This window comes from Cheilinus undulatus, linkage group 3, assembly GCF_018320785.1.
Source record: "Cheilinus undulatus linkage group 3, ASM1832078v1, whole genome shotgun sequence".
NCBI lineage: Eukaryota > Metazoa > Chordata > Actinopteri > Labriformes > Labridae > Cheilinus > Cheilinus undulatus.
The window spans coordinates 22501125-22527123 of NC_054867.1; the positions used below are offsets into that span (position 1 = coordinate 22501125).

At 40.1% G+C, this 25999-nt stretch overlaps 1 protein-coding gene across 4 annotated transcripts in view; it reads right to left on the reverse strand.

The window, feature by feature from the left end:
• Positions 1 to 25999, reverse strand: part of LOC121503357 (plexin-A1-like) — a 262690-nt gene that overhangs the window by 16691 nt on the left and 220000 nt on the right. For 2 of the 4 annotated variants that reach the window (XM_041777706.1, XM_041777725.1), the window contains exons 17-23: positions 24056 to 24149; positions 22827 to 23063; positions 20129 to 20272; positions 15276 to 15510; positions 10760 to 10908; positions 8787 to 9043; positions 5071 to 5137 (exon numbers count right to left, since the gene is read on the reverse strand). In XM_041777706.1, coding sequence (XP_041633640.1) covers positions 5071 to 5137; positions 8787 to 9043; positions 10760 to 10908; positions 15276 to 15510; positions 20129 to 20272; positions 22827 to 23063; positions 24056 to 24149 — 1183 coding nt within the window. The remainder of the gene's footprint in view (positions 1 to 5070; positions 5138 to 8786; positions 9044 to 10759; positions 10909 to 15275; positions 15511 to 20128; positions 20273 to 22826; positions 23064 to 24055; positions 24150 to 25999) is intronic. The other 2 variants (XM_041777716.1, XM_041777733.1) reach the window with 1 other exon arrangement.

Here is a 25999-nt window from a genome sequence, read left to right on the forward strand (position 1 = left end):
GTAGAAAGAGAGACACAGGTAGGGTTAGGGGTAAGAGTGAGGGATGAAAAGGAGAAAAAATGTGTGTAGTTCAATAAAAGTTGTTGTGTAAAAACTTTACTAACAAAAAATACTCAAAGCAGAAAGTGTGTAGCTTTGCTCTTCAACACTCCAATTATATTTCTAATCTCCTCTAAGCCAATCACAGGCTGAGCGGTAAATGATGAGGGCATGGGGCATGGTGTATGTTGGCCGACAGCTTGCTGGAAACTAACAAAGAACAGCGCACGCACCATTTTTCTCTCAGACACACTCTCCAGTCTCTCCCCTGTGTCTCGTCTTTGGGAGAAAAAACTCCCTTTGTAAATCTCTGTTAGTGTGTGTGTAAGTAAGTGAGCAAGAAGGAGAGGAGAGTGTGAGCGTGAGTGAGAGGCAATTGATGGAGGAGTTAATAGAAGGTTAACGACTGAGGGGTAAAAAACGCTTGGAGAAGCACTTTGGTGTGTGAGACGTGTCAACCAGGCAACGAGCACTGGGATGTTGGGCCTCCGTCTTTCCTTCCTTCACTCTCTCTCTTTACACCTCTTTTTCACTTACTCGTTCTGCTGGCCTGCCAAGTAAGCGCTGCCTGGTTTTACAACTGCTCTGTTCCTCCTGAAAGGGTCATTCTGGTTATTACAACCTGACTCTTTTTAAGATTTTCAAAAGCAATAATAACACGCTCATCCAACATCTTACTGGGTTTGTGCATTAACCGTTTTTCAGCGCAACAAGACATTATCACTGACTCCTGTTACTACCTCTGACTATACTTAAAACCAGTGCTCCCACACTTAAAGGCTGAGACCCTTTGTAGTATGACCAGGGGAAAAAATAAAAATAAAACATACTTAATATGTCTTTAACAGACTGACACAAACATCCAAGCCTGGCGAGAGTAAAATCACCTGATTTGATTGAAGAAGACTTCACACAATTTTAATCTTAGGTGTTGAGTAGTATTTTAACATCTAAATTTTATAAAAAAAAAATGTAAGGTTAAGGGTCCCACCCCTGACAACCCATAATGTCAAAGAAACTTAAACTAACACTAAACCTACTAAAAAACAAAAACAAAACAAAAATAAACAGCAGTAAATCTAATCAAAACTAGAATGAAATTCAAAACAAAAAGTAAAAACTGAATAATAATAAAAACTAACTCAAAATCTATAACCTTGATTCACTATGGGCTGTAAGCTCTGTGTGACCTTGTTGGTATACATAATGAAGTTGACCTGGCCTGCGTTGCCACTTTTCAACAGCTTTTCACCCGCATTTGGACATAATCTTTCATCTCAAAAAAAATAATGGTATGCTTTTAAGTAGCCTTGTGGAGTGCGGTGTTAATTCTGGTAGCTATTTTAAATTTAGCCTTAGTCTTTAGATAAAAATCACTTTTAGTCTTATTCACATTTCAGTCATTTTTTTAACCTTTACCATTTTACTCAATGAAAAGTCCATATATTTTAGTCTATAGTTTAAGTCACAATATTTATTCTCTTTGAACTAATTTTATCAGCCAAATTGTAAAATGAATAAAAAGGTAAAACACTTATACACTGGTGAAAATACTGACAGACCTTTAATGCATGGTGGAAAAATCATGGATTATATATCTCCAATAGTCCAGCACTAACATTTTAGTCTTATTCAGTCTCCTTGATGAAAACTTATTTACTTTTCATCAGAGTTTTCATCACCAAAGATCTATTTTTAGCTAGAGTTTAGTCTGCCTCGAGGAAAAAAGGTGAACATTTTTAGTTTGAGTTTTAGTTGACAAAACTGGCACTGATGGAGTGCTGATTTGACTAAAACACTTCTTAACTAAATACAAGAAGTAACCAGTTACGGTGCGAAGAGCACCTCTGGACAAAATGGTTGAGGGCTGTGGGTCAATTCTTCGTATCTCATGTACAGTTGCTAGCAGGATTACAAATAAGTGGTGAAAACATACTAAGAGAGCATCACAGCGCACCAAACTGTCACTTTCTGGACTTTGCTGAGGGTATGAAATTGTTACTATAGGGAGACAGTTTTAACATTTTCAATTTTGGGTATCCTGAAAAGCAGACTACATCTTCTGTTCCAGTGTGACATGTTTGAATAAGACACTGACATATTGCCAGACTAACACAAAGGAGTTATGAGTGAAAATATTGATATCCTCAAGAATCTGAAGTTAAAACTAAGAGCACTGCAGAGTGGATGTTGTTCTTTTTAAGATAAGTTGTCTCATGAAATAAGTGCTGGGAGAAAATGTTAAAGAGGAATCAGAATTTTCTTTAACTTTTTCCCTTTTGACTTCCAAATATTTTGGTCTAAATTTTCACATAAAATTTTAGCTGTAGACTGATTGACATTACCCTTTAAAGTTCTAATGTGATATTTTGTGCCTAAAGGCACAGGAAGTCTATGGCTAAGTCCTGCCCTCCACCTTTCAGTCGGGCATGTTCATGCATCAACATGTCAGTCATCTCGGTGAGCTGTCAAATGAACTCTATGGGATAATCTGACACTGGCTGCTTCCTGTTGAGAAAACACAGTCCACCGGCTGGCGTCCTCTAACAGCATACAACCATATCAAACCGCACCTCAAGCCCTTTTGTCTGTGCACGGCAACAGTATGGAAAAGCAATCCTCAGCCTCGATGTTTAAGAACTCATTTAGCTCTGCTGTGTTTTTGACTTCAACATCCTGTTGCTGTTGTAAAACATCCTTTCTTTAATTTAATTCCACTCGCACAGAAACATTTTCATACAGTCATCCCCCATTGAACCCAAAGCAACACACAGTCCATCTGGTGGAGGAAAAGAGGAACCATGTGCCTCCCTAGTCTTTCAAACAAGCCAGTGCACTGGAGGACAAGTGAACTCTTGGAATAAGGTAATGGATAAAAGGATTTTTTTTTTTACTCCTGTTCCCTTTTGGTGAGGGAAAGCTTCATCTATTTCCTCCCTTTAAACAGCGACTTGACCTTTACCCATCTCTATTCACACCTGGCTGAACCTTGAAATTGTTCCAGGCCTCTCTTTTATGTGACCCTTGTAAAACTCGGGAGAAAGAGGGGTGCTGAATTGCAGAGGTTAGATAAAAGCTGGGTTGGCAACCTTGCTGCTAGCTATAGCAAGTACTCACAATCCCTCTACTTCTTCCCTTTCACTTTTTCTGTCATTCTCCATTCTTTCATTTTAAACCGTGGTTGCTTCCAAACATCCCTCTCATCCACAGAGTAGCCATATAATACTGTTTTCCACACATTCCCTCACCTTCTTTGTCCCTTTATATTGTTTTGTCTTGTCTGAAACAGTGTTAATAACTAAAGTATGACTTACAATGTTTGTTAGCTACCTTTTGTGGGTACAATGAATGTACAATGAATGAGCCACTGCCATCTATTTTGGTTTGATCAGGCATCTGAAAAGTCCCTTAAAAAATGTTTTTAATATTCATCCCTGTAGATGTGTATTGTGGCCCAGCAAACTCTACCCAAATAGCATGCATGCCTCAGAAGACTGATAAATTCTTAAATCCAGGAAGAGAGTGGCAAAGTGGGTTGTTTAATGACGTTTCACCAGTTAATCCAACATCAGTTAAACTGTGGCACTGGCTGTCATACATCAGACAAAATAAATGATAAAAAGGTGACATCAGCTAAAACTTCTGACTCTGTTCTGTTACATCCCAGACTTAAAATAAGAACACTGAATCAAGTTTTTAATGATCATTTAAAATGTGACTGAATTTTTCAAAATGGTTATTTCTACGATTTTTAGTTATTCTAAATGATCTCTTGCCGCCCTCCTGCAGCACCTCTGGGCCCCACCAGTGGGCCCCGGCCACATTTAGGGAATCACTTAGTTAAACCATCCCAGCATACAGCCGCCTATAAACATTTGATAGCAGCTCTCATACAGGAAAGAGGCGGTGGGGTTTTTAAGTCAATGAGCGTGTAGGTCCACTTGGCTTTGGCCATAAGGTCAGTTGGAACAAGCAAAAATATAGAGGTTTAATTTATGTTAGTTGCAGTAAAAAAATTCCTATCTGGCGTGTCAGGTTAGACTAAATTAGTTCAAAGAGATTAAACTATGTAACTAAAATTAATGACGGAAATCTTTTTCATTGACAGTTTTTGTTGACTAAAAGAAAATTAAAAGTGCAGAGGTTAAAAATGACTGAAATGAGACTAAAACTAAAGATGATCTAAGACTAAATTTAAACCAAGATTACACTAGTCAGAAGTTCATCAACACAGCTTCTGTAAAAGATTCCCCTGCAGCTTCCCTTCTAGCCCACTCCCCTGTCTCTGAACCTGACTCAGTCTGTCCAGTCTCACATTTGGAGCCAAATTACACACAGAGAAGCACACTCAGACTGGACCCACACACAGTCACACAGATGCTAACTGGGACCCCTGGGGGCTTGGCTTGTTCGCTGTCCACCAGAATGTGGGTCCTGGCGGGGAGCTTAAGACCCCACTGCAAACTGATTAGCCGCAGCCATGTTTGAATGTGGAGAATGCATGTGTGGAAACAAGAATTTAGCACAGTTTAAGCCTCAATAATTCTCTCTGATTCCATATCAGAGGGAGAAGAATTCAAAAAGAGACAGAGGACATACAAACGCAGAGACGGACAGACAGAGAAATGAGAGAATGTATTTGTGTAAGATCTCTGGTTTTGCTCTTTTGCTAAGCCTCAAAGCTCTGAAGGGGGATACAAGCACACATGCTTACACACACAGGCTCACAAAGTCACTTTTTTGGCCTAATAAGAATCCAGTGCAGGACACAAAGAGAAGACAGGTTAGAGCGGGGGCTACAACTGGGCTAGCTGTGTGAACAGCGCTTCAGACGGCCGATTCCTCAATTCAGAGAAAAGGAGAATTTTTCACATAAAAGACAGAGGTAAGGGATAGCTAGCCTGTTGCCTCTGCCTTATCAAATGCAGCAGCTGTCAGTGTGTCTGTGATGCATTTTTATGTCCTCAAACAGCAGTTGTACTAGGATCGCTTCAAAAGTTGTGAGTCTGTATGTGTGAAAGACAATTTTACCTTGAGGAACTTGTAAAGCAGGAAGGTGAACCAGTTGGTGAGCATCTTCTCAGCGACTGACTCCGTCCTGGGAGAGATGAAAGAAAGGAGAAGGTGAGAGGTGAAGGTGAAAGACAAATAATAGAAATGTGGAGAAAGAGAGAGGCGGGGAAACATGGAAGTAAAAAGAAATAACTTATTTTGCCACCACACTCACAGAAATCTCTGCACAAGACAATGGGAGGTTTGGAGTCATTCCAAACTCATGTCCCTATTTCTCTAAGCAAGCGCACCCAAACATACCCCCCGCACACATACACACACACAAAGCCCTATGGCTACGATCTGTGGGCATGAACCAACACTTTCATCGCAGGGGGGAAAAGGCATTTAAGACACGCTACCACATCAAAGAGAACACATAGTGTTATCAATCGTCATGCAGTTAGCCTTCAAACAGCCGAGCTCTTCTCTTTGCTCCCCTCAGTCCCCCTCACATGCAAACATATTAACTTGGCAAAACAAACCCCCCCATTTCTTTCATTGTTTCAACCTCACCCCCCTATCACCCTCACATTATTCCCCCCTCCAAGCAAACACACTCGTCTTCATTAAAAATAAAGCAATTAGTATAATTTGCTAACTTCTCTCGTTAATCACAAACCTGCCGTGTAATGAGGGAAACCTTTGCACGTGCACGCTCTCAAGCAGACACATGTGAACAGCCAGCGAATGAGAATGGAGCAATTAAAAGGCATTGTAATTACGGACTTATTGTGTCTAATTTGTTAAACAGCTGAAAGGGAGAGCCAGCAGTAAGGGTATGTGGGGGGAAGGCAAGAGTGATTATTTCTTCCCTCGCCGTCATCGTCCTCAGATTTACCCCTCTTGGTTCCTGCAATCCTTCCTTTTCATATTAGAGAGAAACAGGAAGACTGCTTAATTACTGTTCCTTGTTTTCCTAGAGATGAATGGAGGATGCATCAAAGCTTACTAGAACTGGTTTATGCTGGGTTACTGGGTTGTCTAACTGGGCCATATTCCGACACTTCTAGTATTATTAGTGCTTTTGTCTTTAGCAAGGAAAAGGTGCATAAAAGTTGAAAATTATGTTGAGCAATGACAGCAAAGTACGATTTTTTTCTACTTAAAAGAGAACCCAAGCAACTAAGGAATAGTGTGGAAATAAAGATAAAGCAGAGGAAAACTAGGCCAATGATCTAGTGAAGGCCTGTAGCAGGAATGAGACGTGAACTCCTACGCTATGCTTCCGTGAGCCTCCCTGTTTGACTGTTGAGTGTTTTTTGATGTATGTGGAGCAAAAAAAAAAAAAACAATCCATGGCTGTCAGCAAAATAAAGTGGATGAAAGATGAGGCAACAGAGAGCGGAGGGATGAAGGCAATACACCTGGACGGAACACGCTTTTGGACATGATAGTGGGCGATTGTACAGCCTTTCATTCAGAGAAATGGTATCCCTTTGTCTGATGTTCTTAAAAGGAACCCTACATGATAAGACAAATTCATCTTAATGGAGAGATATGTATAGCTCTTATAAATATATTCAACAAAAAACTCACTAGAGATCTGCATTTTGAAAGGAAGAAAATTAAAGATGTAAACTCATCAGGAGGTGCCATATTTTAGTCCCCTGGACACTACATGCTTAACACAGTGTCTAATGACATGAGTCTCTATACATAAAGAAAGGGATAAAAGTCAAGCTCACTGCTTGTGTTTGTGGTATGTTGCCATTGGTTCTTGTTTTTAAAGGCTATCAAAGGTGAGTTGGCTCTGTGTTTATTACATCTAACAAAGGAAGTGTTCAGGTGATCACTGAGACATTAGGATATGATGAGGATCAGACAGGTGTGAATAATGGTACTTAAAGCTGTATGGACATCAACAGCCAGGACATACAGGCTTGCTCTCTCTGCAGGCACTGATACAGACACTGCAAAAACAGCTCTATTTGCCATCTCTTTGCCTCTATAACTACATTCACTTTCATGATGTTCTCTTCACTAACAGTGTGATCATGTTCATAATATGAGGACTTGATGGGTGACTATTACAAAGAAACCAACTGCTGAAGCCCAATGACGTCACACTACCGAGAGTGCAGTGTTGACTTAAACATGACGGTGTTTTGGTGGCTAATAAAAATTTTAATTAAAAAATTTCACTAAATGTGAATATATAAAAGAGATTTTTTTGTTCAATATGTATATCAAAGATGCAAATATATCCAACAAGGTGAATTTGTCTGATTATCATTTTAAGCGTTCAGGCACGGACATCAGAACAAGGGTTAATGTAGCTTTCCTGTACACAGTCACTGAGTGTGAGTCTATAATATCTCATTTAAACCAAATGCAGCAGCATAATTTTACCATAGGGGATGAAAATCCACATAGGAGCAGACTATTAGTATTTCTCCAGGGCTTTTCTATAAATATGCTCACATCTGAAGAAAAAAGGTTCCAGAGTCTATCTGTAGTTGAAAAAAGACTAAAACAGGGTGTACCATGTGTAATAATTGCCGAGCTTATTAACGCAAGCTCCCGAGGCTAACATAGTTAGCAGGGACAGCATGTTGTGACCGTGCACCCCAAGAGGGGATTGGAAAAGGCTTCACACAGGCACACTGGCTGGGAGTCATTTATTTGATTAGATTTTTAATTAAATATCTCTCAGAGGAGAGGGAGAAGCAAAAAAAACATAACTTTTTTTATCATTTAATGTCTAATTCCAATTTATTTGGAGTCAGGCCATTTCTCTAATTGTGTCTTTCCTTAAATACGTGTATCTTTTCCTGCCTGCCTGACTGCAGTATCTCATTTTTCTGTCTCTTTTTCCGTTTGCCTGCCTTGATGCTCTATACCAAGTTGCACCCTCTATTTTCCGTTCTTCCTTTCTCTCGTCCTATACATGTGCCTTCCTTTAATTTGCCTCCAGCTCCAGTATCCCTCTAGATATTTTGCCCTCTCCTTCTGTCAATCACTATTTCCCTTTCTTCCTCTGCTCAATCCTCCTTCCTATTTCAGTGTCTGTCTTTTTCACCTCATATTTTTCCCCTTTACCCCCTTACTTTCCCTTCTGTCTCTGTAAATCCTCTCTCTTGCTCTATTTACATCCCTGCATTCTTTACCCCTCTCTACCTTGCTCTCACCGTGAGTGAGAGAGGAGAGAGCGGCGTGTCTGACTGCGGCTCCACTGGGAGAGAGTATGTGTGCTCAGGGGTGTAATCCGCTCTGACAGGGACAGGGTTGAGAGATAGAGACGAGCTAACGTCACAGAGGCCTCTAAAAGTGACAGTGCCTGTCCACCGCCTTCCTGCTCCATGACTTCAGCCATACAAGTCAAAAAAATCTCTTGACATTCACAAAGAGCCGCATCTTTTTTTCCCCACCATTTTCCATTCTTGTCCCATCTTTGCATCTTGATGACTATGACTATTTGTTTTGCAGCAGTTGTGCTATGGCGACAGAAGGGCTGAAGAAGAGAAACAGTGAAAAGTGACCAAACTTTATTCAGTTTTTTAAAGGCTGCATAGTCAAGGTGCCCACTTCTCAAGGATGCTCTCAACCAGTGAGAAGTATGATAAATTATGGGATGCAACCTAAACCTGTACCCCTTTCTAGGACACTACCTGTGCCTGTGTGACATGTCTCTGTGCAGAGTTCAATCTTGTGTCTATCCCGTCTTCCCCTTCTCTCACCCTCTGTTTTCTTACCTCCTGAGTAAGAGCTTGGGGTGATTTTTGCTCTCCAGGTTTTTGTCGATGAGGTCAGACAGGAGCTGTTTTAGGACACCTGTGGCGTACTCCATCTCACCCTGCAGTGCTGTCATGATGAGAGAGGCTACGTTGCCCCGATCACGCATGGAGAAGGAGCGCTGAGCCTCCAAGGTGCGGATGAAGGTGAGCAGGAAGTGCTTTTTTGTCAGCAGCTGGCCAAAAAGTGTCAGGGCCTTCTCGACATTGGCAGGGACCTGGAAAAGACGGGGTAAGGGTGGAGAATGGGAAACAGAGAGAGACGGTGGATGGAGGGATGAGGAGTCAATGGTGGGATATGGACAAATGAGTTAAATAGATTGAAGCGTATTTTAAAGGATGCAGTAATCAGGTCATGGAAAGAGGAGAGAGAGAAACAGAATGCAAAGAAGGGTGGTGAAGTTAAAGAATAAAGAGAGGTTTAAGGTGGTGCAAAAGCATAGGAAAAGAAATAGGGCAGAATATTAGAGGTAAAGACGGATAAAAAGGTTGAGGTCAGGATTAAGAAGAAATGTAGAGGAAAGAATCGGTGGTGAGTCAGATTTAAGAAATGGATTAATGAGTATGTGTGAGAAAGTGGAATATCAGATGATTGCTACATCCCAAAGGGACACGCGTGCGCAGATAAAATGACAAAATATATTTCTAGAGGGATGATCCCCTTCCAGATGCTTCCATAAAACATTCATTTTAGCACTCTAGTTTTACTACCTATTATTGTCCCCTTTTCCCAGATCTCTCTTTACCATTCCTCTCTGCCTCCCCTCCCTTCCTACAGAAGGAAAAGGACAAGCCTCCCCCTCTGAGGGAGAGAAACAGAGGTTTGAAGTGAGAATGTGAGCTTCATGCTGTAATAAGAAATTGATCTCCCTGCTAGCGCACTACTGTGGCCTGTGATTGCCTGGGCCATACAAATGAAAATCCAATGTCGCGCTACACTTTCCCCTCGGAATACACTTGATAGCATGAGCAGATACCAAACGCCTCAAAGCCCCATCCCTGCGGCCACCAACTCACACGCATGTCAGCGTGCATTTCCATGTGATGTATGTGTGATAGACCCGGTGCTTACACAGAAAAATGATGGAGGACTGTGTGCGTGCTGCGTTACAGCATCCACACAGACGAGGTTCATGGAAATGATAGAGTGTTCCCTCTTGAGGAGGGAGCGGTAGAGGAGGGGAGAGTGTTTTATTGAACATGTGAACATTGCTTTTTCAGAAGCCTCAAACAGGCCGGGTCCTGTAGAGGCAATCTATCACTTTTATCAGGACACTGAGGAGCTCCTACATAGCTCAGTCCCAAAAAATACCTTTGATTTTTTTTTTTTTTAATCAAACTGGAGCTTGCCAAGAGACTTAAACTTAAGCAGGTTTTCCTGACTAGTTTGGACTTGAGTACTCTGAGAATTTACAGCTGTTGAGGATGAAAGCTGTTTGGTGGATCCCATACAAAAAATACTGATCTTAACCCAGCTAAAACTAATCACACCCTCTAAACTGTCAAGTTTCACTTTGTTAAGTGTTAGTTGTTTCCTTTTCCTGATCCTCCTTTTTTAAAGTTCTGGTATCAATGCAAAGCTTAAATTAGTTGAAACTTCTCGCTTTACTGCTCAAACATTTTAAAAACTAATAAACCTTTGGAGAAAGTTAAAATTAGTTTGAAATTTTCAGAGCAAAACTAGAATCTAACTGGATTTATCAGTGTTTTTCTTATGTCTGTTCTCGTAAAGTTTCTGAATTTTAAACAGCAAATTTTAAAACTCAACCTGATGATGTTTGTTCCTTTATTTCTAGTTCTCAAGATGTCTCATTCTGAATTATTCCTTATTTCAAACTCAACACAATTTCACACACTGGTTAAAACCTTTTTTTTCCATTCATTAATGTGATTATGTATGTGTGGGTGAATGAGTGTGAATTGTCGCTACTGACCCGTACCTCCATCTCCTTGAGCACAGGGTGGTCCTCTATCCCAGGGAAGAGGACCCGCATGGCATAGGTGCGATAATCCAGGAAAGGGATTCCTGCTCCATCCAGCTCCTGAGTGAGTTCATGGATGTCTGTCTGCAGCTCTGCAAAGGCTGCACAAAGGACAAGGAAGTAGTAAGGCATTTTTATGAAGCAGTGGCAAAGCAAAACATACACTTGGGGGGTTGTAACGGTACACAAAAATTTTGATTCAGTATGTACTTTGGTTTTTTAGGCCCAGTTCAGTACTGTGATTGAAGCAAATGCAATACAAAAAATATATATATACAAAAAAACCCCTCAATGTAAATTAATTACATAAATTAAATTTAAATCAAGAATAATGGTGCAACCTCCTATCAAAAAGTCTTCAGCGTATAAAGATTATAAAATAGTTTATGCAAATACATGTATTTATATACATATATGTGTGTGTGTGTGTGTGTGTGTGTGGGTGTGTACAGTGCTTAACAAATTTATTAGACCACCACCCAAAGTAAGGTTTATGCCACTGCTGCCCTAAATTAACAGCATTGGTAATTACCAAAATCCCTTTCTATGTTTCTGCAATGGTTAATACACCAATATGTAGAAGCTCTTTAACCCAAATGATATTTTTAATGCTAAAAGAGAGCTGTTATCCATGAATTTTCCAATTTACTGATTTACAAAAAAACTGAAAAAATAGTAAAGCACATTATTATTTCTTGATTAATATGTCAAATTATAGTTACTTACTTTATTCCTGAACAGAAAAATTAGTTTCAGTGGTTGAATGTTATGCTTGATTAATTTCTGACTTCTTAGAGAAGCCCAGTGAGCCGGCTCAAATTTGGGTATAAAAAGGTGAATTCAGTTTGAAATTTCTCATTCCTTTTCAAAATGCTACAATTATAATTATATTTCCTCAAATTTTCCAATTCCCAGCCACATTTGAACTCATCATAATATAACTGTTGGTGGTCTGATTAAGTGTGCTAATTTATGTATTTATTTTGGCTCAGTTAACTTGAACAGGTGTTTAAAATCTGCATTTTCAAAAACGTACATGTGTGTAGATCAGCTTGAAATCGTCATTTACTTGATTTTGTCCTCTCAGAAATTACCAGCAAAGGGTTGTTTTTGCTTTTGTTTTAAACGTGTTTGCTCTATTTTTTCTCCTAGTGGCATTGACATTTACATTTGTGTGGTGACGTTTTGAATGCTTTAATTGCCACGATGGGCGTGCTGCACTACTTACGTCTTATCCTCGTCTTTGTCCACTGTTGTAATTCACAAGAAAACAAAGCGTTCTGAAGCAGGAGACATTTTAACTGGGGATATTCAGGCTATTGCTCTTGTCTGCTGTGGCTGTCAGGACAGTTGGAGTTGTGCTCCTGTTTTACCGTCCCTGTATGAACTCCGCTTTACATGTATTGTTCGATACATGTCTGTAACGTACAGAGAGGCCTGTTCCGAATTGGTACCCCTATATGCATGCATGGTAAAGTTGTGAAATGTGACTATTTGGCTAATATTCCATTTTAAAGATATGCTTTACGCTCTCAGCCAAAAGAGAAGGAAGTTGAAATCTTGTCTACAGAGTGTCCTTGACTCTTCCTGCCTCCCTCAATGGGATTTTTTTTTTAAATTGCAGTTTTTGGAGAAAATGAAAGGCAACTCAGGTGAAGTTGAGGAAAAGATGGAGGCGTGTGGAGGAGTTGCAGTGAAAGCAGCATTGTGTGATCGCTCTCTGAGAGCAGAGAGAAAGATGGAGGGAAGAAAGTGAGCAGGAATGGAGGAAAGTGTTGTGGTACCCGTAGCTGGGAGGGTGTTTCGGGGTGGAACATGAGCCTGTGAGTATACACACATTACATACTGCCACCTCACACAAATACACACACACATCTCTCCTGTCTTGCCCCTCAGCTGAGCATATAACCTTGTGCCCAGATGATTTATGTGAGTGCATGTGTCAGTGTTTTTACACATTTTCCATTCGCAGTCAGTGTGTGTTCTGACCCTTTTCTGTATACTCCAGTGGTTTCAGAAGCTACATCTAGAGGGAACAGACCGGATCAAATATATTCTTTCACACAAATCCCAAAAAATAGCACAAATACCTAATGCTTTTGCTGTATAGCACTAATAATTTCATACAGATACAGAACTCCCAAGAGGTTAAAACAAGCAACTCTTCTATTCCAGTATCTTAACAGTGTAATTTTGTATCACCCTTAACTGCATCCAAAATACACCACCAAATGTATACACAACCCAAACAAATAATGAACCAAAGCCCAGACTAACAGATGGCTGGTGTCACCCCATCCCTCTCTTCCTATCCCTCCTATTCTCCCTCTTTCTTCCCTTCAAAGTGACATCTCAGAGGTCACCTCTTCTCTCTCCAATGGTTTCCTGTTTTCCACTACATCTTTCAATCTCAGTTTTTTTTTCTCTTGTTGGTTCCCTGATGCCATCAATCTTTCTTTGGATCTCTAGGTGACCTCTTCCTCTCTAAACTACCCCAAATCTTCTTTACTTTGTTTTCTTTAGTCCAACTATCATCTTATAAAACAGCAGTGACATGATAATACCAACCTTTCTTTTTTCAAGTTATTTTACACAACTTATCTGCTGAATTAACTATTTTTGTCTCCCTTAGTAATCTTCCTGACCATCTCTTCTTCAGCTCCCCTCCCATTCTCCTCTCACAAGTCGCCCCCTTATTTATCGTCCTCACTCTGTTCCTCTCCTTCCATCCATCCTGTTGTAGTCTTCCAGACAGTGGTGACAGCGGGGGACAGACAGGGTCACGGCACCTGGTCTCACTGCCACACACCCCAGCCAATCATTGTTTGACCTGTGGTGTGAGTTTAGGTGTGTGTATGATTGCAGAATGCAGGTTGCAAAGGGGCCGGACATAAAGACTTGAGTGTCAGAGGGACTCCTGTGAAGTACGGAAATGCTTAAGGAGGAATAACTGATGAAGTCCGCTTTAGAGTAGATGACTTCTTAACAGTATTCAACAGCAAAAAGTGCAGAGCCTAAATAAAGTATTCACCCCTTGGATGTTTAACCCTTTTGTTAATTGTTATTTTAAAAAATCATGGTCAATATCATGTGACCTTTTTGAAGTCTTTTTTTTTTTCAAATTGCATCTCTGTTCTTAGTAAGATTAGTTAGAAAAGGACGTATTCATAATTGTACCTCTGAAGCTCTGATTGGTCAACTGAGTCTAGACAGCTGTTTATGAGCACTGGAAAGTCTGGAGATAGTCTTGACTTGGGATAGCAAAAGAAATGAACATGAATATAGCGTCAAGCATATGATGATGTAGTGCTAAACTATGTAATGAGCAAGTTTGTAAATCAAACTCCTACCAAAACAGGTGAGGAGAAGAGAAAAGACAACTTTTCCACCAAGAAAAGCTTTCAATGTGGTTCCTTTATTTTTATCTAAAGAAATGTTGCTCGGTTCTGATAAAACTGCCCCATTTGCTGCATCCAAACTAGTCTCAGTAGCCATTTTTGACAGGCTTGCACTATAACCTAACCACGCCTGAAGCTACTGCCTCATTCTTCTCAAATGACTGTTCATTCATTCTCTGACTGGGAACTAACATTTCAGATGAATGCTTTTTAAGATGGACAGACATGAAATCTGTCCGATCCGTATGCTTTGTAAGGTTATCCATGCAAGTGAAAGCAGCAAATTTATGTATCTCATTTTTATATGTGGTTTACAAGAGCTGTGCAACAAGTGAATTGATCTCTAAAACAAATGTGTCCTGATGATTGTAGTTATCAGTATTCTCCTTCTCTTTCTCCCCATCTGCTTCGCTCTGTCTTGCCAGACAAACCAGCAGCAGCATCAATAGGCTCTCACTGGATCCATGCTGTCTCCTGCCAAATGAATATATGCTAATGCACTAGTGTGTAAGTCTCTCTCCCTCCATCTCTCCCCTTGCTTTAGTCACTGCCAAAATCCCTCCCTCCTTACTACCCCTCACTTTTCCCACCTCTGTGCCCTTTATCTATCTAACCTCCATCTCTTCCTCCATCTCTCAGCGTGGATGGTGGTGAGGCCAGCCAGGCGGCTCTCTCCTGGGGTGGAGAGCCAACATCTGGTGGCTGGCTCAGATCAAAGTACTCCTCTGGAAACACACCAACACCCATGCACACATGCACACACACACCGCTGCCACCTAACAGCAGGGGGATAGTTGGCAGCGAGAGGAAGGGAGAAATAGAAAGTAAAAGAGTGAGGAGAGAGAAATGGATACATAGACAGAATGGGAGTTGTACAGCATTTGAGGTAAGCTGCAGCGAGGGAGAGATTTACTGAAAGTTATTCAGGGACAGTGGAGTTATTTGAGGAAAAAGATGAAGAGAACTGAACAGGGAGAAAGATAAAAGGAAAGCAAGAGAATACAATCATTATAAGAGTTCTCTAGAGGTTTGAATTATTAGCGTCACACTCATTCTGTGTCTCAGCTCACCTTCTTTGCACTCAAGGGCCACCCTGGACTCCAGGTTGTCCATCTGCAGTTGCAGCCGTTTGAGAGTGCGGTCAGCGTCCCTCGACTTCCTCTTATAGGCAATCAGCACCACAATGATGACAAGCAGGAGCAGGCCACCCCCTCCTCCGATGCCAATGATGGCAGGTAGAGTGAGCAAGCTGTCTGAGTAGATCTGCAAGGTCCCTGGGGAGTATTCAAAGCCTCCAACGCGCACCTTGTAGACAGACACAGACAAAAACCCTTGTTTGTGTAGTGGTCTGATAAGGTACACATGAAAAACTGTGGGTGTTTTTGCCACAGTAGCCTATTTGACAGTGATCCAAGCTGAGGCTGTAAACCTTTACACTCTTAGATTCATCATGTAGATCATATATTAGCTGCCATTGCCTGCATCAACACTGCATGATAGTAAAATTTTAGAGAAACATCTTGGCATTTTGTATCATCTTTACCTTGAGCCTAGGGATGCACAAAAATAGATTTTTACCAATATTTGATATGCAGATATTTTTAACTCCAGATGATACCAATATATATACAGTGCTTAACAAATTTATTAGACCACCTGTCATAAAAACGAGAAAACAGAAATATCTTAGAAATCTTTCAAAAACTTGTCTAAAACTAAAATTGTTATTTATTTGGCAAATAAACTGAAACAACTAAATAGTCCTTTTCACACATAATAACCAAAAAACTTCATATTTTGTATGGCCTCCTTTGGCCTTGATAACAGCTTGCATTCTTGCTGGCACTGTTTTTATGTACTTTTCCACAGTCTCTTTTGTTATTGAGTTCCAAATAGTTTCTAGCTGTTCCCACAGACTTGCTTTAGATGAAACTTTTGTGCCATCAATCTTTGAATCTACTAAATCCCAAATTTGTTCATTAGGATTCAAATCCAGACTTTGACTTGGCCAGTCCATCAGTTCCAGTACTCCAGATTCCTTTTTCTTGGTCAAATAGTCTCTGCACAGCTTTGAAGTATGCTTGGGGTCATTGTCTTGTTGGCATATGAACCCACGACCAATCAGATTCAGTCCAGAAGGGTTTCCATGATGCACTAAGATGTTGTGGTAGACGTTCTTGTTCATGATACCGTCCATTTTCACTCATTTGCCCACGCCGTATCCACAAATGGAACCCCATACCATAATGGAATCTCCATCGTGTTTCACTGTGGGTGCAATGCATCTGGCATCAAAACGTTCTCCAGCTTTTCAGCAGACATAAACACGCCGATGCTGAAGGGTTCAAACTTGGACTCGTCCGTCCAGAGTACCTTCTTCCAGTCATCAACAGTCCAGTGTTTGTGCTCCCTGGCAAATCTGAGGCATTTCCGGATGTTTGCAGGCCTCAATAATGGCTTCTTAGCAGCTATCCTTCCCTTTAAGCCTTGTTCCATCAGTCGTCTGCTTATGGTCATTCTGCAGACTTTCTCAGACTATGATCTAGAAGCATTCATCTCTGCCTGAAGATCAGCAGTGGTCTTCCTTCTGTCTCTGGTACCTCAAATCTTGAGGTTTCTGACATCTGCTTCAGTTAACTTTGGTTTCCTGCCTCTTCCTTGGTGCATTTTGGAAGTACCAGTCTCGGCAACTGACTCCAAAGCATACTTGACCACACTGTGAGAACACTTTTTTCTCACTTGAAGAAAAAACACTTGAAATTAATTTTTCTGTTCAGGAATGTAAGTAAATAACTATAATTTGACATATTAATCAAGAAATAATAATGTGCTTTACTATTTTTTCAGTTTTTTTTGTAAATCAGTAAATTTGAAAATTCATGGATAACGACAATAATTATATTTTGGCATTAAAAATATCATTTGGGTTAAAGAGCTTCTACATATTGGTGTATTAACCATTGCAGAAACATAAAAAATGATTTTGGTAATTACCAATGCTGTTAATTTAGGGCAGCGGTGGCGTAAACCTTACTTTGGGTGGTGGTCTAATAAATTTGTTAAGCACTGTATATGCACACAATATTATATGTACTATTTGTATATAAACTATTTTGTGTTCTGGACCCCAGGAAGAGTAGCTGCGGCCATGTGCCAATGCTAATGGGGATCCAGATAAACAATAAACACCTTCTTTGTTGTACAAAACACTGAATGTCTCCTATGCAAAAAGAGGCCGAGTCAAGCAAAGTAAGTATTTTCCTCCCCGTGCTGTCTCAGACACAGATGCTGCAGGAGGATATGATGGTATTTAGCTCTGCTGTTAGCATTAGCAGCACTAGCTCTTAGTGTTTGTAATGTTTACAGTGCTGTGTCTGACATACTTAGAAACTGCCTGCACTGTTTGTAGAGCCTTGAGTTACTTAGCCTGTTCTGTTTTCTCAAAAGAAAGGTTTTAAGACTCACTGTGGATTCTACAATCCCCGGTAAGAGGAACACTTAAACGACATATCTACTAACTGTGCTAAACTTAAGTACTGTAGTTTGCTTCAGGAACATTCATATGCCTGAATTCACATCATACATACACGCTCACCCAGAGTGAGTGTCAGTAACTGCTGACTGGCATGGAAAGTGATAATAATAGGAGCTGCAGTCAAAGTTTATGGTCAAAGACATGTGTTACACTTTATAACTATATGGGATACTAATGGATACTGAAAATGTAAAGAGCCCGATTCTTTTTTTTTTTTTTTTTTATTAAACCCGTATATTTTGAGTATATATTAGAAATAACAGAAAATGTTTGGTGTTTTAACAATGTTGTAATTACAACTGACACCGACACTTTTGGCTGAAAAGTCACCAGTTAACACGGCCACTTGTTAAAACATAACACCTGCTCTCCAACAGCATTGTTTCCAGTGAAGGCTTAGATTTATGATCAAATTTTTTTGCTGGAAAGTTTCTGACAAATTCCTTTTCTGCTTAAATTCACATATTTTATTCATATTAAATTATTTTGTAATCTATTGTTTTCTTTGTTATCACTGTAATGAGTTGATTAAAAAACACTACAAATATGCAAAAAACCCACACAATATTATTCTGAGCACATTTCATAAAGCTTTTTCATGTCAAATATTGAGTTACAGCCCCTTAGTGCACAGTAGACTGTGCTGAAATTATTACCTCTTTAAAAGAAAAAGGGAATGTGTCGTGAATCAGGAAGTGATTTGAATCAAAAATAGATTCTAGATTAAATGTGCCTCATAGAATCAGAATCGAATTGTGAGATACTGAAAGATTTATATCTCTAATGGATATATCTTTGCTGTAAATTTTCATCTCTGCCGAGACCAATATCATGCTTATAATACTGTGCATCCCTAGTCGCGCTATTTTCATATTTGCACACCTGAAGATAAATAACATCTTTAGGCTAGTCTGCCCCTTAAAACTTTCCTGAGTTGCTCTTTTACACATGTTACAATCTGGAAGGTGGTTAGGGTTGGTGAGTGGAGGCCCTTTATAGCTTAAAAGACAAGACATGGTAAAAAAAGAAAAATAAAAAAAAAACAAAAGTTGACTAGAAGCCAGTTTACTATTACAACATACCAAAGCAATCAAGCCCAATGCTATCAGATGCTATCATATTGATATAATATATAGACTGTAGAGTTAAGACAAGGAATACAATGCTGAGTAGAAAAGTATGAGGAAGTTGTATTAAATGTATGGAAATGGAATCAGTCAAGTCAACATCCCAACTCCCAGCTTGCAGTGAGCTCTCCTGAATTGTTTTGTAATCTTTTTTTTTGTAAAGGGTGGCTGGCAAAAAAATAAATAAATAAAAATAAACATAAAAAATCTGGGTGAAAAATATGTCCCTTTGCCTTTACATAGCAGCTCACTCTGATAATTACAGGATATTTTCAGGACTTCAGTGCATCATTGGTTTTTGAAAAGCTACAGCTATATATAAGACATAGGTTCTACTTGGCTAAAATCTCAATAAACCAGCACTGGGATGAAAAAAAGCACTGTCTTATATTGCAGTTACTATGGCCAAAAGCCCTGCATGAGATGAGCCACAGCAGAGAAAAACTCAAAAACCTTTTACATATCTGTGTTTGGGGAGGCAGCATCTGGGCCCTGGGGCTGTGAAACAAATACATGTTTGCATAGTCATACATCGACATGACTTTCAACCATATCACATCAAAACAGATCTGGCTAGGAGATCATATTAGAAAAAAACCCACTGGGACATATTTTTTCCACCTGCTTTTTCCTTTTTTTCCGATCTTCAGCTCACTTCCTTCTATGAAAAACCAAATAGAGAAGGGTAAAAATAGACTCAGACCTCTTCCACCCACTAGCCATTTTTTGTCTCTATTGAATATCAATACTCTTCAAATCCCATGAAGGATGCCAGCCAAAATGAGACCGATCAAAAGCCTCAGTTGCAAAAACCAAGCAAGAGACAGGATGTGTGTGTGTTTTAGTTGAGTATATGAATGGGGAACAGAATTGCATCGTAATTGAAGAGATTTAGGTCTGATGGATGGGGAAGAAAGAATGTGATGAGTGAATGAAAAGCAGGAAGTGGATTCACATAGAGAGGAGGGATGAATAGCACAGTGGAAACAGAGCGAGAAAAGGAGGTATGGAAGAAAACGTGCTGAGAGGGTGAAAGAAACGTGAATGCTAGACACTCCAGAGAGTAACACACAAAAAATCCAAGAGGGATGATGAAATAACAGGCACTTAAAATGAAAAAAATGCAACCCAGAGAGTCCTGTACATGTAGTGGCACATTCCTTCACTCTAAGAATGAGTTAACACAATGGGAAAGGACATACCACACATTGGGATGCTGCTCAGCACACACTTCACACACAAGAATGAAAGTTTGACTCACTGTGACTTTGTGCTCTCCGGTCAGATTGGGCCATTCACACAGCAGCTGGCTCTCTGACAGGGTGAGCACGCAGGGCGTCTCCCCGATCAGCACTGTGTAGTTCAGCTTAGAGTTTCCTGGAGCTGAAGGGATTAGGTTACGACCCTGGAAGGAGACGCACACATGTTTCAGTTACTTCCATACTGTCTGAGTCTGAGACAGTACATACAAACAGAATTATAATCACAGAGTGAGGAACAAAAAGGAGTTATTCAAAATCGTCAAATGCTTCTTTCTGATTGGCTGGCAGGTGTCTGTCAATGGTCCAGTGACAGCTCCTAACAGTCTGCAAGGTACTTTAAACTGCAGGTAACCATAGCAACAGTGCTCCTTCTCTTTACCAGCAAATAACACCACTCAAAGACTGACAAAATATAATTTTTGACAAACCAAAAAATGAATTATGATTGTAACTGAGCATATCAAACCCTATCTAAAGAACACGTGATAATGAACACAAAGGAGTCCTGATGTAGAAATGTGTTTGTTGTTAAAGGAAAAGTTAAATTCCTTAAAGTAAGCCTCCCCCTTCTCTTACCTCTCTCTTCCCATCCTTTCCCTCAATCTTTTGCACTCTGCATGGATTTAATTGCTCTAAAATCCCGATGAACATCTAATTTCTCCTCAGTTACTTAATAGGATGCCATTTCTGCACTGTTTATTCCTGCAATTCTTTACCCACAGCAGTGTAAGGCAATCAGAGCCTTTCATTATAGAATCATATTTAAAGTTACAGTGGAGAGAGGCATGAATCTTCATTTTCTAAAACTCCTCCCTGATTGGCTGAGAGAATAAAGGCTTTAGTTTTCCATGAAATTGCATGATAATTTCCTCTCTCGCTCCTGAGGCTTTGAAGTTCAAGAGGAGAGGTGACATGACAAAAGACAGCAGGGGGAGGGTAGGGTAAAGCTTTTTTAAACGCATTCATGATTCAAATGCATACTGCATCCATGGCTTAAAGTAAACATGACTGTGAAGTCTCTCCTCTGAAGTTATCTGATAGAAAGCTGTGCCGGTGGCACAGAAACGCACTGGTCCACTTTATAAACATTACTTTCCTCAGCAGCTGATATTAAAGAGAGAGCTTTTTTACTTAAAGGCCTTCAAACCCCTACGGAGACAGCAGTCAGAGAAATATTGTCTTTCAAGGTAGAGGTGCATCAGTAAGACAACAACATTAAAACAAAAACTCTCAAAGCAAGAAGGAGGAGGGAGTAAAGTGTCTGTAAAGGAATGTTTGGAGAAAATCATTTCAAATTCTGTCAGCCTTATCACCAACTTCGAATACATTTTATAAAACAACTGTTTGTGAAATTGAGCTTTTAAAATTGGTGATGAATGCTGCTATCTCCTATTACTGCTCCACCAGTGTGTCCCCCTAAATATCCATCATTTTTCCTCAAGTCCTGGTATGTCTTAACCCTTTATAAAGCAGTTGTTGAAAAACTCAAAGATAACAATCTAAGCCTTAGAAGATTTTTAGTGGACATTCCATACTTTTTCACGTCTGTCAGTTACGTATATATATTTTCTTTATTAAGGTGAGAATCAAGGTTAGCTAAGTGATATGGTTCCTTGCCTATTTATCAAAAAAAAGTCCATAAAGTGTAGGCATATTAGGATGCTAATAAAAGGAAAATAAACACACAGAGAGTCTTGTGAGTATTTATTACACATTATCAAGTTATTTCAATACAAAATATTCATTTTACAGGACATGGTTAGGTTGCCTTCTGATTCTGTCTTTGAATGGAAGACATGACTAACTTCAGAATACTGTAAAAGTAATAAAGGAAACGCCCGTTTTATCTCATAATTCCAACAGAAAACCTATAATAATGAAAGATATTGAATCACTTTGTAAAATTTAGCAGTGATGAGGCTCACAATAAAAAGTAAAAAGCTCATTTAAGTAAAATTAAACTGTTTTACTGTTGTGAAACTGACCAAAATCATAAATATTTCACTATTTGTACCATCTATTTTTCTTTACAATTTCACAAAAACCGTAAAAAGGTTAAATGTCCAAATTAATTAATGCAGAAACACATTCTTAATGTGTAAATTTCATCATCTTGGCATATTTGGGATGTGAGGGCCACTTCTTTTGGACCAAACGATACAAAACTGCATTTTTTGCAGTTCTGCAGGAAACAGAAAGTTTGAGACGCTTTGGGCCAAAGCTGATTGGTCGCATGGTTTGATGTCACTTTCCATGATGCTGACTGATTTCCACTGATTGGCTGAGAAAAATCATTCTGGTTCTACTGTATAATAGAGAGGCCACGAAGGAAGTCTACCCCAGTGACCATATATGGTTTCTTGCTACATAAAGGGTTAAGACATTTATTTCACACCTTTTCGGAGCAATATATGATGCAAAACCACCTTAACGTGCTCCCTGGTATTATTTGAGAATACATTTGAACCCCTGCTTACAACTGCCTGATCTACCATGTGAGAAAAGAGGGGGCAGGCAGCAGAAAGAAGAGGAAAAAATGATGCAAGAACAGAGAAGCAAGACAGACAAGCTGATTCGCAAAACACAAAAAAAGCAGAGAAAGATAGAAACGCAGGAGGAAGACACAACGATTGTAAAGCAAAGCCAGGTAGAGACAAGGCCAAAACTGATCAATTCTATGAGCAGGAGACAATTTACCTTGAGTATGAGTGGTGAGCTGGGTTTCAGCTCCAGCATGCCTGAGGGGCTGAGAGGTTCAAACACAGGGTCCGGGTGGTAGCTGAATGTCTCGTTTACCACCAGCACAGAGCGCACATCATCCATGACAAAGCCGATCTCATCAGGACTGCTGCCAGCCTCTGAGAAGGTTTTATCAGATCCGGCCACAGAGGGCGCCAGACACACCATTACAGTGTTGTTGACAACCGTGCAGTTCTGGTATGAGGGAAGAGAGAGGGAGGGAGTGAGGGGTAATAATGAGAAAAGGAGGGGGAGAAAGAAAAATAATTTATTTTCCCATCCACAACCTTTTGTGCAAAGTTTAAAGGCTTGGAAAGAAACTGCTTGTTATTTCAAAACCAAAAGAACCAATAAAACATAATATGGTATGATAGCTAAAAGCAGGTGAAGTGATATGAGTGATTAAATGTCTCAGTAATGACATAATGAGGCAGAGGCTGGCTTAATAACATCAGAGTTGTAATCAGTGTTGATATCATCTAGAAAATCCCCTGTGGGGTTTGACACTTAAATCAGTGAGCAGAGAACAAATTAGACAAAATGACACACAGAGAAATAGGAGAGGTCAGTCGGTAGCTGTTAGCACTAACACAGCATGGCTAAAGAGACCTTTGCATAGTTTCACAGCATGTTACAGACTTACATTATGTTCTATATGTCAAGGTCTAACTTAGTTGCTCACAAAGGGTGTTAAATCACACTGAGACTGAGCAAGTCTGTGTGTATAGGTCAATGGAAACATTAAGCAAGCAAAATAAAATTGACTGCAGAGTTGGGGACAAAGGAAAAAAAGTGATATTTTTATTTTCAGCTAAAAGGAGGAGAGGGAAAAAGGTTAGCTAAGCCCCGTGGTGCTAGGTGAAGAGAGGGGGATTTGCCAGCGCTGCTTTATTGCTGGTTGACATTTCAAAGGTTAAACTGCTAAAAGGAAATTCAACATCAAAAACAAACAGAAAATGGGCCCTTGGCTGCTTGACCGACGGGTCAGGTGTGTGTGCCTGTATCTGCGTCCCAGGAGTGTGTGTATCGCCTGAAAATCAGTTTTTCAACAGAGAGGGAGAGACAGACTTAGAGAGACACCTGTGTGTCTATGTTGGTTTCAATACGTCTCACTTGCCAAGTCAAGCCACTGCTTTTTTTGTTTTGTCAATAAAACAAGCGTGTGGGTGCCTGGATCGACCACTCACATTTTCGGACTTGGCAGCTCCATACTTGGCTCTCATTTTGGGCTCCTTGATGGTGGCCAGATTGGTTCCAGTGATGGTCAGCATGGTTCCTCCGCTAAAAAAAAAGGGAAATACAGACTTATTATAGAAGAAATGAAGACATACACAATTGTTCAGTGTTTCTGAGAAAAGACAAGCAGTTCTATGTGCACCTCTGTGTTACATACTGATATATCATGCTGTTCTTCTTTCAGGGTCCAAGAGCATACACTATTCAGCAGTCTATCAGTGGAGATAAATGTTAATAAATCTGTTCTCTGTGGGAGCCAAGAGGGCCCTTCAGTTTGCGATTTACCATTAATGCTCACTCCTGCTGTAGCCCTTTCGCCCGCTTATTCATGGAAACCCATTTTCAGGTAATGACAGTAACGCTAAAGCCCTTGCATGAATGTTAAAAGCTTCTTTAAACCAATATGGAGCTGGAGGGAGGAATAAGTGAATGTGTCGCATCACTCCTGTGAGCTGAGGCATTTGGCCTCTTCTCAGCACCTCTCCAAACAAGGGAGATTGTTTCAAAGTATTTCAAAATTGCACTGCGTTATGTTTCTTTCTTTCTTTTTTTTTTTAAGCACGAGAGGCAGTCAGCAAATACACCACTGTCCGTGATCTGTTCTGTAACCTTTCCCCCTGTGACCTATTTGACTCTTTGTGATGCCTACCAGCAGGGACATAGGTAGTATGGGTGAGAGTCCTATTCCCTCACGCTGCCTTCTCAACAGCCTCCGCTGGCCTGAGAGGCTGAACTTTATCTGATGTGAGCTGTTCTGACAGCAGCTAAATAAGTTAGCATACAACCTAAAACTGGAGTTGGATAAGGCGAGGCTTGAAGCCTACTGGCACTGTGAGTCACCCTGGCTCAAATAAACCAAAAAAATCACATCATATGAAAGATGCACTGGCTGGTTTATCGCTTATTTTCATACAGGTGATGATACATCAATAAAAGAGCAGATTATTTGGCAGTGCTTTAACACTAATGTCCTGTTATCCAAATATCACATAATTTGGTTTGTGCCTTTTTTTAGCTAAGGAGTCAGGAGGTATAAAATGTTTAACCCATTCTGGAGGGAAATTAGGCCATCCTTAGATGTAAATCTATGAAGACATAAGACACAATGTGCACAACTAGGGGGTTTGGCTGTGTTTTGCTGAAGCCAAAAGGAAAAGGCATCTAAGGGAGGGGGATGTGGACTAGTCTAAGACCTACAAGTCCAAGTTGCTTTAGGAAGGACCCCTAGGATGAGGGGCAAGTAAAACCAGATTCTACCAAGGTACAAGAGGGCAAAGGGCTTTGTGATGGGTTAGAAAGAAAAATGTTTCATCTAGTAAAAAAATGACATTTTCAAGACACAAATTAGCTGAATATAATGCCAAAATCCTGATTATTAGTATTGTATCACCACCTTGCCTCTGTAAGAGTGTGAATCTTTTCTGAGCATACTGCATACTTCACTGTGTAACAAGGTGCAGTATAACTTCTTGTGTGTCGTGTGTACGTGTTTTCAGCCCGAGAGTCTCTTCCTAAAGGGAGCAAGTCTAAAATGTGTCAGAATTGTACTTTGGACAAGCAAGGCTCAGCGCTGTTTGATCCCTCCAGCAAAAGGGTCACCAAAGGGGAAAGAGGGCAAAATAGCTGGGTAAATAAAAGCGTGACTAGCCTGGAGAACCATATACCTCATCCTCTGGGAACACTGAGTGAAACGCTAAACACAAGCTTGGTGCAGAGGTTATTCACTCTCACGGCTGGAGCCAACTCTTTCATTCCCTACTTCCCCCTCCCATACATTCAACCTTTTATTCATCCACTCCAAATGAAACTTCTCATCCACTATCACCTCTTTGGCATGATGAGAGACTTTGTCTCCCTGCAGAGTTTTAAACACAACTCCCACTTTCACCTCCAAA